General features: G+C 35.8%; 1 protein-coding gene across 3 annotated transcripts in view; it reads right to left on the minus strand.

Annotated features, from left to right (window-relative positions):
* The window catches only part of RBM26 (RNA binding motif protein 26), a 58,303-nt gene that overhangs the window by 21,839 nt on the left and 19,211 nt on the right, over positions 1 to 17,253 (minus strand). The window contains exons 7-15 of one of the 3 annotated variants that reach the window (XM_063336059.1): positions 15,062 to 15,301; positions 13,474 to 13,614; positions 12,962 to 13,102; positions 11,821 to 11,932; positions 10,849 to 11,008; positions 9,284 to 9,448; positions 5,613 to 5,744; positions 4,516 to 4,587; positions 1,194 to 1,322 (exon numbers count right to left, since the gene is read on the minus strand). In XM_063336059.1, the coding sequence (XP_063192129.1) occupies positions 1,194 to 1,322; positions 4,516 to 4,587; positions 5,613 to 5,744; positions 9,284 to 9,448; positions 10,849 to 11,008; positions 11,821 to 11,932; positions 12,962 to 13,102; positions 13,474 to 13,614; positions 15,062 to 15,301 (1,292 nt within the window). Of the gene's footprint in view, positions 1 to 1,193; positions 1,323 to 4,515; positions 4,588 to 5,612; positions 5,745 to 9,283; positions 9,449 to 10,848; positions 11,009 to 11,820; positions 11,933 to 12,961; positions 13,103 to 13,446; positions 13,615 to 15,061; positions 15,302 to 17,253 lie in introns of all 3 variants that reach the window. The other 2 variants (XM_063336051.1, XM_063336066.1) reach the window with 2 other exon arrangements.

A 17,253-nucleotide genomic window follows, 5' to 3' on the forward strand; every position in this document is an offset into this window, starting at 1 on the left:
AAAAACTAGGGAGACAGGAGGAAAGGAGGGAGTGAGTCCCACAAAATCATGTTTTTCCACAACTAGTATTACAATGTAATATAAATCTCTGAAGAGAGGAAGGAGAACAAGAGCACATTAAAAAAGAGCCAATCACTTAGCACGTCTTCAGTGTCTTCTCTCAAAAAAAACCCTACAGCTCTTATGATAAGTCCATAATTTTATTAAAAGCTTTTAGCCATTTCACAGGCACTTAGTGTCTTAACTTGAAAGGTAAAGGCTTTAATTCTGAAAAACATGTTTCAGGGGACGAATGTGAAATGAAATCCCCAAATTAGAAGTGATTTCTTTAAAGTCTGGACCAATGCCACAGCTGACAAGCAGCTAAAAACTGCTATTTCAAACTATATTAGACATTACTTACAGAAGTTTACCAATAGGCTAAAATCTTTGTTTATTGGTTATACTGCTTTTAATACTTATGTTTGAATCTAACTTAGTATTGATCTCTTAATTTGTGTTTTGAAACCAGTAAGATAATCATCCTCCTACATTTAGTTTTTCTAAGCGGTAAGAATAAACCTGAAAAAGGAGCTTTACCGGTCTTTTTAGAAAATTCCAAGCAAGCTAAACTACAACTGGGGGACCTAGTCAACGACAAATGCATTTTTTTTGCATTTCCTCTGAAAAAAAAAAAAAAGAAAAAAAGAAAAAAAAAGAAAAGAAAACCTAGTACTATGCAAAAAATAAAAATGGATGCAGGAGAACTATAGTTTGGGAACAATAAAATGCAGAGTCAGACAGTTCTCAGCTCTCTCAAGTGAAGAAACAATTTTGGTCACAAGTACAAAATACACTGAGAATAAAGGCCAGTCCCAGAAAGACTTAAGAGCGAACAGTAACTGTAAAATACTCCCTTCTAACTCATAATAGACAACTCATGCCTCAACATGGAGACTGCTTCCAGGAAAAAGTGTTTCACATTTTGAACTTCTATAGAGTTTTAAACCTGCTTGCACTGCCTGAACATACACTGAAAAAGTATCAGAACAATGCTGAATTTTCTTGTCCTTCGAAAAGAAACCATTACAGTGAATTTAATCTTGTAACTAGTTTCACCTATGCTCTTGAAATGAATATACATAGTGCACTATCTCTAGTGGTCACAAGTTCCCAATCTAGGTCCATTTTATAAAGAAGCGTATTTAATTTACCTGTTTTTTCTTCTGTGCTTCATTAGAGTCTAGCACGGAAGTGGAAACAACAGGCAAAGATTTCTGTGCTGCCTTCAAAGCAGCAGGGTTGTACACAGTTTTTGTCAAGCCAGTAGAAGTGGATAAAACCTATAGGAGGAAATCATTTTATTTTTTTTGCCAGTGAATTTCAATTTTTTTTTAAACATGAATGCTTAAAAAAATATATAAGCGTCTTTTCTTTTGTCTGTTTTGATGATATGGAATATAAAAATTTGGCGTAACAATTATATTTGGAGTTGCTGAAGTTAAACAATTTTTAAAGAGGCAGCACCACATGAGATATATAAGAATTATAAATATCAGATTATAAATCCTTTCCATTGAGATTTTACAGGTACTTCCAAGTTTCAAATACATAAAATTTTATGTATTTGAGTTTAATTAAGGAAACAGAAGACTGAGATTTTCCCAAGAATAACTGAAGTTTTTCTTTTTTGTTTTGAAGTTTGAAATACAATCTTTCATGGCTGCATGAATTTTCCAAGGAAAAATTCAACACAATTTTAGAGACTAAGGTCCAAAGTAGATACAATTGCTCCTTTTCATATGCAGTTTATGCAAATTAAAGCTTGCACAATCAAGAAGTAGTAACTCTAGTACAGGGAAGTCTTCAACATCGTACAGCAAAGGAAGAGACTCCTATGTCTCTCTGTTCTCTTTCCTACACTTGCAATGAGGTATGAAAACTTCTCCATGACTTACTGAGAGCACAGCTGCCTGCTTTACAACCTCTCTAAAGTATACTATGTACATCTCCACAACACGTGAAGATTTGGACTATTCTGTTTTCTTATCACATTCCTTAAATGACATTTTGGCCACGTCAGTATTGAAAAATCCACGGCTAAGTGCTGGAGATAATATAGGCATGATCTTGTCCACCTTGTTAGCAAATCACAGCAATTATGCAATTGGTATCATTTCCAGGAGTTTAAGAACACTTTTTATATATATATATATGTGGAAAATTAAAAGATGCATGCAGAGTCTATTGGTCATCATGCACTCCATAAAATAGACACAACGCCCACCAACAGAAGAAAAAAGAAAAAAAAAAGACAGTCAAGAAAGACTGGAAAGAAAAGATCAAGAGATCAGAAGAATTTACAACATGAACACTTTAAATAAAAGCTTTTCACTTCATTGTGCTATTTATACTATTTCTTCCCATAGTAGAGTACCTTCTAGAGTAAGCAGTACAGAGACAAGAACAACAAAAAAAAAAACCACAAAGAAAAAAAAAAATCAAAGCATGTTATGGGGTATTATAAAAGGTGATATAAAATGCTCTAAGCAGGCCATTAAAAGCGAGATGAAGGAACTTTTTTTAAGTTATTAAAGCACATTAATATATGCACATCCCAATTATATAGTTCCTATTACACAGTAGGTTTAGGACAGGCTACATCACAAACAGAGGACCAAGTCAAGTCAAAAATACTGACACACTCCTTTTGCCCTGAACTGACTTCATGGCAGAGTGAACCACGCTTCCTCATCTTTTAATATAAGGAGAGATGCCACAGCAGATGTACCTGCATCAACTAATAGAGCAGAGCAAGAAGCAACACATTAGTGTCTTCTAAATCTCTTAATACTATTCAAGAGAAGGAATAGTGTGAATCTCTTTACAAGTTCATAAATTGCAAGTCCCTGTACAGATCTGAAAAGGCCTCATGATGACTGTTTCATCTCTTTTTCCTCCTGTTCTTTGGGAAGCATAGCTACCTGCTTTCTTACTGGAATGTTCTTGTCAAACCCTGCACCCAGTCAGAAGCAAAAATACATCTAGGACATGACATCTATGTTTTTTGACAGCTGTCAATCTTTTAATGTCTAATAGTTTATAGAGTGTTATAACTGCAAACTAAGCAAGGCATTTCCTCATAAAGGGACAGCAATAGGTAAAAACAGGTCAAACAAAGTTTCATAACCCTACTAAAAATGACAAAGGAAACTGCTGCTTCACAACCAGTCCACTGAACAGCCTACCAGCTAATCAGTATCAGTCTGTACTATAAGACAACACAGTGGAAAACCATTGTAGCATGACTTTACTCTTTGTAGAGGTGTTTCAGGATAACTCAACCCTTATACTCAAAAGTATTTCCATTCAAACTGAAGCATACTTCCTATTTGTAAAGTAAGTATACAGCATGTATGCAAAATATAGTTCAGGAATACACAGTAAGATACTTATCTGCAACTAATTTAGGGCAACAAGAACGCAACTAATCAAACCAACCACAAAACACAGGCAAGGACACAAGATCAGTGTATTGAAGTGGACAGCTTGAAATGAGTCAGAAAGACACCCTCTACAATTAAATCTCAACAAGAAACATTGTTACCTTTGTATGCTAAGTACAGCATAGTATCTTTGGAGTGAATTTTACTTGTTAGATTCCACTAAATGCATTAACAGCCATACTGAAGGAGGTGGGGGGGAAATGCAGTGGATATTTCATTCATTTCAGGTAAAGCCAATTCCCAATCAAAAAGATATATGCCTAGGTAGAGGAATCTTGTCACCAGCTAAAACCTGCTGCCTTTCTATCAAAAGTCTTCTCAAATGAATGTTGTGAACACTGGGGAAGGCTGTCCCCTAAGGTGCTAAACAGACCTGGAAACATGCATCACAAACTTTGCTACTAAAGTAAATACATCAACAACTCCGTCTTCTGAAAATTGCAACCACTGGGCAAAATACGCAACTCATAACCACCATTCAGATGCACCTTTCCCACCTTATGTTTCCTTGTCCTTTCTATACTTACTAATTTCCATTTTTATCTTTTCACAAGTACTGCAAATTGTAAGACCAAATGAGGGGGTAAGTGTTTAGGTTTTAAGGGACACAAAAACCCCAAACTGTTTTTATAGAAAAGCTTTCAACCCTTCTGTATGAGGCTGAAATGAGGTTGAACCTCATTCAAACAGAGTGTCAAAATTTATTTATTTTTTAAATTTATTTCTGTATTGTTCTAACAACTCGGGATCCCGGAACATATCTAGTTATTTTCATGACTGAATAAAAGGAACTACTACATTAAAACAAAAACCACGAAACAGCAGTTTCTGTCCTAACATATTTTATTCTTCTTGTAGTCCTTTCGCAATCTGCTGAGTTTTGATATATTATACTTCATAAAAATAAACTTTAACAAATAACTTTATTCATAGTTATGAAACAAACTTAGTATTGACACAAGGCGTTTTATAATAAAATTAATTCTACTGAAATTAAATGTGAGAGGAAGAGAACAAGACATTCTCTTACCTTTTCAGTTGTTGGAGTAACTGGCTTTGACACAAAACCCAGTCTATCCTTCACAGATAATTTAGTCACATTCTAAAAAAACCAGAACAAAATTACAGTTCAAATATATTTTACTTTATGAATATTTTAACCATTTCCTGTGTAATTACAAATGCTAGGAATTTAGAAAAAACATATTTAACTAATAAAACCATAGACTTTTGAGAAACAACACAAGACAAATAATATTGAAGTAGCTGATAAAATGAATTTTAGATATTTGATTTTACAGTTAATATACATCTATAACTAGACTGGAGAAGACAAAGATAAACTCAAATTTGGAATCAAAGATTAAAGTACATGCTTTTTTGCAAGAAGTGAATGACATGTTAGTTGGAAAAGGATTATCTACACAGGCCCTTTTAATTATACTTCAGTTTCTGCATTTTATAATCTGGTATTTGTAGGCATCAACTGCAGAAAGCTGTTGCTTCAATTTAAACTACAAATGTTTTCTGAAGTGTGGTGATCTTCCTTTTCACAAGTAAAACTAAGTAATGGCACAACACTGATAATGAGATACTTCTAAGACAATAAAAATTTAAAGGTTATTAGTTTTTTTTCTCATGGGAGTAACATGCCAGATTCTGTGGTTATTCATGTCATACTGCGGTTACAGTCTTCCTGGTACTGAGGGTGATGTACAAATACAGAAAAAACTTTTAGATGCTGACCATCCGTCTCTAATGGTTTTAGCTGTTTAACATATATAATATTAAAAAAAGGACAGCTTTTAGTTCTTTGGATAGAAACCCACTTTATTTTGAAATCTGAAAACTGCAATTTAACACAACATTGCCGAAATATTGTCAGAGTCTTTTGGGTTTTTTTTATTAATTAAAAAGCTATGATACTAAGAATTAAATACCATGCTTGGGTAAGAAAGCCAAATATCACTGCACTGAGGAAAGCCTGAATATCAAAACACCACTCACAATCAAATTAGATGCACTTACAAGTAGTAAATGCGTAGTTGCACTATGTAAGTAAATGTAATGGATACATTCATACATGATGGAACCTATAACAGAAACGCAACTGATTTTCATACATACCTGAGCGACTTCTGTATTGGCACTCTGTGCTTCTGCAGGTTCAATATTACTTGCAGGTACCGGACCTAATCGCTCCTTGACTGATTGCTTCACTACCGGTAAACTAGGTTGCGGAACTAAGGGTTGTATTACCTGTAATACCGCCCCACCCCCCAAAAAGCACATCATAATATTAACAACAGGAGGCTGCTACAATATCTAGTAATGTAGTTCAATAAATACACAAAGAAATTGCTGCAATGGCATTTAGATTTACAATTCTTCCTTTTTATCATTCAACAGCTTTTTCACCTGATGGCAAAAATAAATACTTAGTGAGATTTAGGATGTTATACTGACTATCTGTGTAGTGCATACAGCAATAACATCTATTTTGTACTTGCAACTCTCAAAAGTGAAACAAGTCTGGTCTATTTCTGTGAATCACATCTACTTAGACCATTTTAATTTCCACCTGTTAGAACTGAATAAAAAGTAATTAGCAGTCTCCTGATTCCTTTCACAAATCTTTCATCATCAACCATTTAGATACAAACTTGTATCATAAAGACTCTCGTTTTTTTACAGCAATATGTTGCTTTTCATCTCCCCTGTGTTTGACTTGGACAAAACAGAAAAAGAAAGAAGGATATGGAGACACACAGTCATGGGACCGAGGAAAAATAATACAGAGCAGCTAATTTTTGAACCTACTATGGATATGCCCTGACAGCTAACACCTTGCCTGTTTTTTTCTTTGACAAAAACATTAAACACTTAAAAAGGAAAAAATATGCTTCCAAGCAAGCTTCCTGTCATATTTATGACCCTCAGGAGGTCACCTAATCCATTCCTCCACTCCAGGGCAAAGTCAGCTATAACTAAGCCATTACTGACAGTATCTATCTATCTAGTTCTTACAGATTTCCAATGAAAGAGGTCCTACCACCTCGCGTGGCAGAAGTGTTTCAGTATCCTTTAGAATTGGAAAATGTTTTTTAATATCTAACCTAAATCTCCTGTGCTGCCTTTTAAGGCCCGTACTTGTTGTTTTATCTACTGCAAATGTAGAGAGCATATTATTTCTGCTTCCTGGCAGAAGCCTTTTATTTGATGATTTATTATGGTTGACTCCCACTATCTTTACTAAGTACTTCCACAAGAATTTTCCAAAGTAATCCTGCTGAGGTAACAGCAATGGTCAAGAAATTGTGCAGGATCAGATACTACTGAAGGGACAACTTGAAAGCCAACTGATTTTACGTAGAAAAAAATTCAAAAGCCTGTCTTTAGATCCTGACAGAAAAATATCTGTCTGGAAACCATTATAAATATAAGTGAAATTAATTTAGCTGTAATTAATAAATTAGTACTCCAGAAATCTTGACAAAAATTCAAATACTTATAGTATACGAAGTACTAGAAGAAAAGAGTTTCCACGCTACTCGAAGATACGATACCAAATATTAATTTCAATTAAAAGGGAAGTAAGTATTCATCCTCCTGACAGGCTTATGAATTTAAAATACCTGTTTACTGACTCAATAATTTGATCATTCTTGTATTTTGAGGTAGAAGAATATGAAAGCATTGCACCTTAACTTTTGATTTCCTGTTTAAATTTTTCTTGTCACTGTGCGCCCTCTGTTGCCCGTAACAGACTTCAAACTGTAGTCTCCTAACACATGCCTTTCAGGCTGTCCTTTGTGAAGTGAGAACCCTTAATACTGTCACCTGGTACTAAAGGGAACTCATTCTCAAACCATCAAGGATTACTTGGCCAAAGGTGATATGCTGGGAAGCTAGTAACATCACTAAAAACTATAAGACTATTTAAAATTGATGTTTTGCAAAATCACAAATATACAGATCCAATATTTATTTGGAAATACACAGATAATACGCCAAGCTTGATAGCATAAACAGCAGACAAGCTGATGGCAATAACTGTTCAAGCTATCCTTCTCAAGAGATATAATGTTTGTATGAATACAAATGACATACTCCACTGCCCTCTTCTGGCTGATGAGATGTAAGTCAAGCTTAAAAAATACCATTTTGAGTAGCACTAGTTCAGATCCAGCATGACATTCATAAATTTGATTCCAAACTCAAGTCTATAGGATGGTAACTGGGGAGACAGTGAGATAGGCGTCATTAAAACTGCATTTTTGTAGATAAAAACTGGGGCACTAGAGTGAAAAGAAACTGTTAAAATGCCCTACAGCAGGATTGCTATGGAAAACTGAATCACTGATTCTGAATGATGATGACATACGCCATCCAGAGAAAGATGGAATTAAAAACTTAGAGCCGCAATTGAAAGAATCCTCTAACAACTCATTTGTTCATTATATTAGTGTATATAAATAAGTGAACTTTTCTTCTACAGAGCCTGCTTCCTATTTCTTAAGTGTAGAGTGAGTTGTTTCACACTGACAGCAAACCCAATGAAGTAGGATACACGAGTATTTAGAACGACTTGCTACAGCAGGAGCTAACTGACAAGACTCTATCCAATAACCTACACAACCTGGGAAAATCCAAGCTTCCTCTTATGTTTGAGAAGAACCACTATGCCTGCTAATAAATCCGATTTGGCTCGCCACAGGTTATGAATCTAAGCTCCACAACAGTAACTACTGTTTCACATTCTTAAGAAGTTTCCAATGCTACTATACACGTGACAACTACCAACAGGTGCTCCACTGTGCCATTCAATCCAAAAACATAGACTTGAATAGACTACTGCAGTTGGAAGGGACCTACAGTGATCATCTAGTCCAACTATCTGATCACTTCAGAGCTAGTCAGAAGCTAAAGAGTATTATTAAGGGTATTATCCAAATGCCTCTTAAACGCTAGCAGGCTTTGGGCATCGACTACCTCTCCAGGAAGCCTCCTGAAGTTTCTGACCACGCTCTCCGTAAAGAAACACTTCCTAATGTCCAGTCTGAACCTCCCCTGATGCAGCTTCGAACCACTCCCATGCCACTAGATCCCAGGGAGATCAGCACCTCCCTCCCTCTCCACTTAAAAGTACAAAATATCCCTGATCTATTTCCCCAAAATTAGTCTCCTAATGCAGTTCTCCTCTTACACTGTCATTCACATATCCTCTCTCTCTACATATATATACATACACACATATGTGTATGTGTGTGTGTGTGTATCTGTATATACATACAGGTACCTTCGTGTAAAATAAATTCTATTTCTATTTTCTATAGCAGTATGCACGCTAAATAGGAAAGGAAAAAGGAAAAGACGGGAAAAAACGGCACCTTTGGGAAGAAAACGGAGATTATCTTCCAAGAAAAGAAATGTAACTCTGCTGTCTGTCATGCTCACCAGAAAAAAAAAAAAGCCTATACTAGTTAAAGCAAAATAGATGTTATCCACCAGACAGTAGCATCAAATCTTGCTCCACATGAGATGACAACAGAGCTAAATTCTCTGTAAGTCACACAAGGGCTTTCTTTAAATACCTCCAGTCTTACCTTGCTAATTAACTCCTGAACCTTGTGTCTGAAGTCAAAGAATCTAGAATTAAAGAGTAACTTTTGGAGAACTACATGAAGTATCCATTATTTTAAAAGTACTTTGTTTACTTCCTATAAACATTTTTTAAAAATGTTTAAAAGATTATATTTTACATAAAATTGTAGACAGAATAGACTTAGATCCTGTACCTTCTGCGGAGTATTTTGGATTTGCGGTGCACTGCCTTCTCGATGCCAATAAACTTTAATAAAACGATTATTTAATACTGCTTCTGTACTTGATATAGCTTTCTTTGCTTCCTCGTGCGTGGCAAACTGAATAAGGGCACCTTCTGGATCACCCTGATAGGCAACCTAAGATTTAAAACAGAAGAACAAAACTTACTGCATGTAGGATTTTCATTTGTGTCTTGATTATCATAAAATCACTAGTTTCAAGGCTCAGAAGCTCACAATTTAAACCCAATATGGGTCAGCTGATAAATACTTCCCATTCATTACACTGTTTGAAAAGCCTCGTGTCAAGAAAAAACCTTGAGATTAAGCTAATAAACTTTAGGAATAGTTAAAAACACCAAAACAAACAAACTGAAGTAAAATGCCTAAATAGTCAAACACTATTTTCTAATTGCAAATAAGAGTAGCTGTTAAAAGACAAGCGGAAACATCACTGAAGTAAATAAAATTGCTACAAAAAATACAGGGGTCAGTTAATAAATGTCCTATCTAGTACGAGAAATAAACAACAAAGTTCATTTTGGTTTTCCTCCTTTGAGTATTAACATATTATTTTAGACACATTAAGAGAACAAAAAATACCTTTTGGAAGAAGAGGATAGCTTGCAATATCTATCTGAATATTTGTCTGTCTCTCTATACGCATTCACACACAGTTTTACTTGCCTTACTGAACCACACTGCCTCTAATACACCAATATTCTTAGGTGAACTATGGAAAGGCTTAAGAAATATTTAAAAGCAATTAAGAGAGATTTAAATTCCCTCAGTGTTCAGACAGGCACAGGAGCTTTATTCTGTAGTCTTATCAGTACACACAAAAATATTCTATTACACCTCTTACTTACTAACCTCTCAGTGCAAACAAGAAAGCGTACATAAAACCACTAGCCAGCATCTTAAACTTGTTGATAACGAAACATGATGAAAGATCAGACTGAGCAGCTCAGAGACCGGATATGAAATACTGACATTACACATACAGCCTGCAATGCGTAACATCAACCTAAGTTAGGCCTTAGTTCTTTGCACCTCTCTTGTAATCTTTCTCTAATTGTTTGCCTATTTCTGTTTATAAACGCGGGTCACTCGGATACACCACGAAGTAATTATAAGGGATAAACTGTGGGACTAGAAAGAAACTGTATCACAGGGACTGCTTTCTGGATGAGAAATACAGGTTTTCTGTATTCACGATTTACCTCAAAAAAATACAGATGGTTTATGATATCCGATCCAAACTTGAGAAAAGGGTTGAAGGAAAAACACTTCAAATCAATTTTCAATGTTTTAAACATTGTATCTTAAATGTTTTATCTGTGAGGAAAACGGTTGTTCAAAATCTAAAAGACAACTAGAACACTTCACTTCTGCTTTTTCAATGACAGTTCCATTAAAAACAATGAGATCATGTTTAAGAAACAAGTTTCAGGGAACCAGGTAAAAATCAGCTGACATTGTCCTTTCAGCAACTACCTCAAGTCAAAGCATACTGCCTTCTCTTTGTTGACTCTTACCTGTAAGTTGACTAAGTTTCCAAACTTACTGAAGTGCTCATTAAGTTTGCTGATATTGTTAAGTTCTGGGGGAACTTTCCTCAATTCAAGTTTTGTATTTTCATTTCCAAACTGCAACTTCTTCTGGAAACCTGGACTATTTGTTCTGTTAAAGTTTTGCCTGCAACAAATAAAAATCAAGCCAGAAATCCATAGCACGCTAGCAAACACAATGTTAAATTGTATAAGCTTACATAGGAGCATGTGTGTATGAAACACAGAAAGATCTGCAGACTTTAAAAAAAAAAATATGATTTTAGAAAAGTGTAGAAAGGTACAGCACACAGGCCCATATACCTGCAGTTTTCCCCACCAATACTCTCAGCATACCCCAGCACATAAATCTGTGAGATAATTCACAATAATTTTCTTGTAACAGCAAGTCCTGACCTCCACATTGCTTCTTTCCAAAAACTATTTCTCAGCTACTCATGGAATTTCCCCACTAACACTTTAAATAACTATTACTTGAAGGCTCTCCACAGTCCCAGTAATCTCTTAAAATCCCTTCCAACCTTCTGTCGCCCCAGGTATATCTGGACACTAAGCACTGCACCCTCTATTCTCTGTCAGTAACATACCTGGCAACTCAATACAAAATAGCAATGACAATGACACAATCCACATTTTAAAACTAAAATCAGTCATCTCTAACAGCCACCATACTGCAGCTTCCCTTTCTCAGATCGTTCCCGCTTTCAGGGAGTAGATCTCGGTATCATCCAAAGCAACTTCAGCTATCTCTATACTGCCTTTGAGAGAAGACAGTCAAATACAGATCACTCTTATAGTGTGATTTATTTTAGTACAGTCAGCTTATTCAGAGGTTAACTTGCTTGCAATTTATATACATTTTATATATCTTTCAGATTACAGGAAAAAGCTCCATGGAATTCCAACTATTAAGCCAACCTTGTGTTAATGATCACTCACTTGTCAAACCAAGTCTTCTTTGTAGGAACTCCACCATCCCCTGCACCAATTGTTCTTTTCCTGGATTCAGCATCTACCACTATTCTCATACTACTTTTATTAGGAGGTTTTTCTGTAAACAGATGAAAAGATTTTACAATACTTTTTGTAATGTCTGTGTTAAAAGGTATTCCGCTCACATTGAACTTACATTGAAAAGTACAACTGTTTAGTTTGAAACGACTATGATCCTTTTTCAAACTGAATCAAATCTTGGTCACAGAGTTTTCTTAACTACCAACAGATGCCATGACAGATCAAAATTGCTAATAGCTTTCAATCTGTCACAGTAATATCATACACAGGAAAAACAAAAGAGGTGTGACAGAAGGCATCTGCCTCCTGATGACTGCACACACTGATTCACAATGTCCCCTACAATCCTCTGAGGCTCACGCCTTTTATGCTAACAACTCCATTCTACTATTATATGTCACACACAAAAATGCTCATGATAGGAAATGTACAGTACTCCAGAGCACTAACACCTAAGAGCAAGATTTAGGGATGGAGTGGGAGAGGAGTGGCTCTTGCTGAAGAACAGGAATCGTATTGGGGGACCCCTCACTAAAAACATACCAACAAAAACATAGTAAGATTAAATACAAATATATACAAATGTAAACAAATCCGCATTAAAAAAAATAGTTTTATTCCTCTTCCTTTCTCATTTTGTATGCTGCTGCTTCTTCTCAGGGCCATAGAACTATGAGGTTAAGATTAGTCATACACAATTGTCTGCTACCAGATAAAAATAACTCCTCTCCACAGCAAAAATTATCCTAGGAGTGTTACAGAAACATTAACATTTTTCTGTATAAAAGATATACAAAGTGACCAGTTATTACAGCCAAGTGTAAACTGTGCAAAACTCTAGCAAGCGCTACCATGTACCTGTAAAAATGCAGAAAGGAAGCAACTAGAAGCACAATTTCCTATTCAATTAAACTTCTTTTAATTCCAGAAGACTAAAAAAAAAAAAACCACAAAACAAACAAAAACCAAACCCCACTATGTTTTCCAGTATTACATTCTCTGAAAACTGCCTCAATCTGCATTAATGTAAGAAAACCAGCTAAACTTTGTAACTTTGAGAGCATACCTCTGGGTGGTAGATCCATATCACCTGATGTGAGTCCTATCAAATTTGGTCTTTGGGCATGTACTCTATGTCTATACATAGGTCTTGAAGTATTTGTTATACTTGGAGCTTCAGGATTATAGCCATCTGTGTCATACGTTTCTGGTAACAAAGAAATTGTCTAATTAAAATAAATTGCAGTTAAAACCCCTATGGTTTCAAATATAATATTTTATTTAATTACAAGATACACATGTAAGAGCCGTATAACAACTATCCTAAAACTGCCATGCCAAATTTTCTGCTTGAACACAGTGAAACTATTATTCCACAGTCAAGATTCACATTTTACATGCAAATTTTACTTGTCCTGAAATAAGTTAGCAAAAAAGAGCGTTTAAGTTACTGTCACAGTGTAAATGACACACTTATTCTACCAAACTATGAAATTATAATCTCTAAAAAGTACAGTATAATATGAATCAATGTTATTCTATTTAGCAAACCTTGTGGGCAAAGCCTCAGTACTACACCTGCTGTAAAAAGAGAGGGTGGAGCAGGAGGCGGCTGGTGATGAATACCCGTTGTTACAACAGTAGGAACTGAGCTAGTTGCTGAGTTTGGGGGAGCATCCATGCCAGCAGGCTGCAATGGGGGAAGTGGAGGGGGTGGTCCTGTCAAAACCAAAGAAAAACACTGTGTTAATTTATTATCCGCTACACCTGCATTACACTCAACTCATAAGGAAATTGATCTGAAATGTTTTTAAGGCTATTCAAAAAAAAAAATAAGGGGGGGGGGGTGAGAGGGCATATATACAGACAAGATGTTGCACCATTCATTCATATGAAACCAACCCCACCAGCAAATGACTCAGAACTTAAGACTATAGAGAAAAGCATTTGAATAGTTTAACGTTTCTCTTCACACCTTCTTTCCAGAAGCAAAATTTAATTGCTAACCCAGTATTCATCTTCACCAACATAAGATTTTTGAAGCTCTACAGAACCCACTCAAAGAAATAAATTCTATTTTTTAATAGGGTATAACAAAAGTATTCTGTGATGACAATAACTAACTTGATTGAAATTATTTTTCCAAATACCCAAGAAGAAACCTACAACTATGGTGGAAGCCAAAGGGATCTTTCTTAAAACTGAGGGGTTTTTTTGTTTGGTTGGTTGGCTTGACTTTTTTTACAACAGGTTACGTGACACTTTCAAAGCTAAGCAGTCAAGCCTGACCTTCAATTTAATCATTGTCAAAAACAGGTTTTGGAAAAAAGACACAAAGTCACATATTTGGACTTTCCACACAGATCTGGAAATAGCATGTGAGGCAGAACTGATCACCACAGCAATACAGTTACTCTCTACACTAAGTGAAATAAATAAATTCAGTTCTTACCTAAATATACTATCAACCAGAAACGAAAACAGTTTAAGAAACTTTCAAGCAATATCAAATACCAATTATTCTTTAATAATTTTACCAAGTGGGACATCTAAGTTAATAAAAAAGAGAGAAATGAATAATCACATAAAATTAACATAACAGTTTTTACACTACACAAGGGAACTGTATATTAAACTGCTATTTTACAAATGACAGCCAGGAACACAACTCTCCATGTAATTTTTAGTGCTTGAGCCAACGTACTTTCCACTGAAAAAGTAAACAAGCTGGAGAATTTTCTTAGTTACAAGTTTAGTATCGAAATTAATTGAAAATAATATATTTTCAGGTACAAATTTGATGTGGTGCCCAATATCTGTTGTTTCCAGGAATCTCCCTTCTCCACTAACAGTAGTCAGCTTTGGACAACTTCTCCTATAAAACTCAAGGAATTGAGTTTTGTCACGCCATGCTTTTGCTTAAACACATTTAAAATATAATTCCATAGTCAAGATTCACATTTAACATGCAAATTTTACAACAATCAACTTTGCAACAATTACGATAAAAATCAATCATTTTGGGGTAAGCTATGCCATAGTAGAGCCTAGGACAACTTTCTAAAATATAGTTGGCATTCTTAAAACATTTTTTTTGCACTGCACACAACCCATGTAACATCCAGGCTTTTCTACTAAAAGATGGGTTTTATTCTTTTTAAATTACCTGTTACAGGTGGAAGGCTAGGTGGTAAGGGGCCCGGTGGTGGCACCGGAGGTCTAAGGTTCACAGGAGGAGGACTCAGAATTGGTGGAGGGGGAGGAAGTCCAGGAGGAGGTGGTCCTTCGACAACAGGGGGCTGTGCTGGAAAAGGCAGAATGCCAGGAAGATTCACATCTTCTACCACTACTGGATCGCTTCCATGGTCAAAGGGGCACATGTCTCCTCTCATACAGAAACCCTTTTCTGAAACATCAAAAAAAATTTGTTGTTAGTATTCAACAGCTGTAGTTTGACTGACAGTAGGTATGACACATTCTCTTGTGTAATGCAGTACTTTGTAAATTAAGAGCTTCACATACCAGCAGAATTTTATATTAGAAAATGAAATTGGCTGTTTATTTTAACAGTCAGAACATAGGAAGACTGCAGCAAGATCTTAGCAGAATAAATATAGGAGTTACATTTTGTCTTGAAGAATTAATTCAGCACTGAATTGTAACAAACTGTGAAAGCAAAGAATGAAATCCAGTTGTAATTGCATTAACAAAACCACAGTATTTCTAAGTAACAACTGCAGATATTGGGATTGAAAAACCACCAATAAAGTTAGAAGTTAATATTGTAAAATTACAATGTGAGAAAATTCACTCCAATTCCTTTTTCCCCTTTGCAATTATTTCAGGAAGAATTAGAATATTTTGCTATAGTTTAATGCAATTATGTAAGAGCAAAAAACTTTGTTATTTACATATATATGCATTGTATAAGCATATATGTACATACATATGGAAATATGAAATACGCACATATAAATAAAAAATATTAAAAATATATTATATATATTAATATAAAAAATAAATTAAAAAATTACTTATTTTCTTTTACATGCAAGTAAAACATTGGAGCAGGTCCAGAGGAGGGCCACAAAAGCGACGAGAGGGCTGGAACACCTCTCCTATGAAGACAGGCTGAGAGGGTTGGGGCTGTTCAGCCTCGAGAAGAAAAGGCTCCAGGGGTCCTTATTGCGGCCTTTCAATACTTAAAGGGGGCTTATAAGAAAGATGTGGAGACAGACTTTTTAGTAAGGCCTATAGCAATAGGACAAGGGGTAATGGTTTTAAACCAAGGGAGGGTAGATTCAGACTGGATATAAGGAAGAAATTTTTACAATGACGATGGTGAAACACTGAAACAGGCTGCCCAGAGAGGCGGTAGGTCCTTGGAAGCATTTAAGGTCAGGTTGCATGGGTCTCTGAGCAACCTGGTCTACTTGAAGATGTCCCTGCTCATTGCAGGGGGTTGGACTAGATGACCCTTAAAGGTCCCTTCCAAACTATTCTATGATTATCTGTTTAGAAACAGCATCCACAAAACCCCTCACACAATACAACGCAATATGGGGGAAAAGTTCAAAACATCTTCAGGTGAAATGGGAAGAAAGCTGAGCGTCTGCTTCCTCAAAACATGATGCTGAAAAGCATACTGTATTACCTCATTTTCAGGAAGAATTATAGAATGTATAAATTGAAAAGTTATGGGAAAAAAAAAAAAAAAATCTAAGTTCTACAGAGGGTCAAGCAAAAAATGTGAAAGTGCAGATAGGAAGAGCAGTAGGTTGGAACCAGCTAGCCACAGAAGACAGAGGTGAGTTTATAAATTTAGAAGACACAAACAGCCATGAGAAAAGAAAATGGAAAAGACATAGAATGGTTTGGGTTGGAAGGGACCTTAAAGATCACCTAGTTCCAACCCCCCTGCCATGGACAGGGACACCTCCCACGAGACTAGGCTGCTCAAAGCCCCATCCAGCCTGGCCTTGAACACTTCCAGGGATGGGGCATCTACAGCTTCTCCCAGCAACCTGTTCCAGTGTCTCACCACCCTCACAGTAAAGAATTTCTTCCTAATATACATCTACTGAGAGATTTTAGTAATAGTCAGAAACGTAGGGGGAAAAAAAAACAACAGTAGTAAAAATCTGAGGACAACTATATCACAGTTTTCCAACACACTACTATTTGCTTCATACTTGGAAATAATAAGCTCCTATAGAAGAGAGATTGTTAAAGGAAACAAGTCCCAGTGTCATGCCTGTTATTTCAAAAGTATACTAGCCTGCATGTTTTGTTCCTTTCTGAAATACCTGTAGAGCTGGGAGACCAGGACACAACATTCTGCAGCTCAGCTTGCATTAG

The sequence above is a fragment of the Chroicocephalus ridibundus genome, chromosome 1, assembly GCF_963924245.1.
Source record: "Chroicocephalus ridibundus chromosome 1, bChrRid1.1, whole genome shotgun sequence".
Classification (NCBI taxonomy): domain Eukaryota; kingdom Metazoa; phylum Chordata; class Aves; order Charadriiformes; family Laridae; genus Chroicocephalus; species Chroicocephalus ridibundus.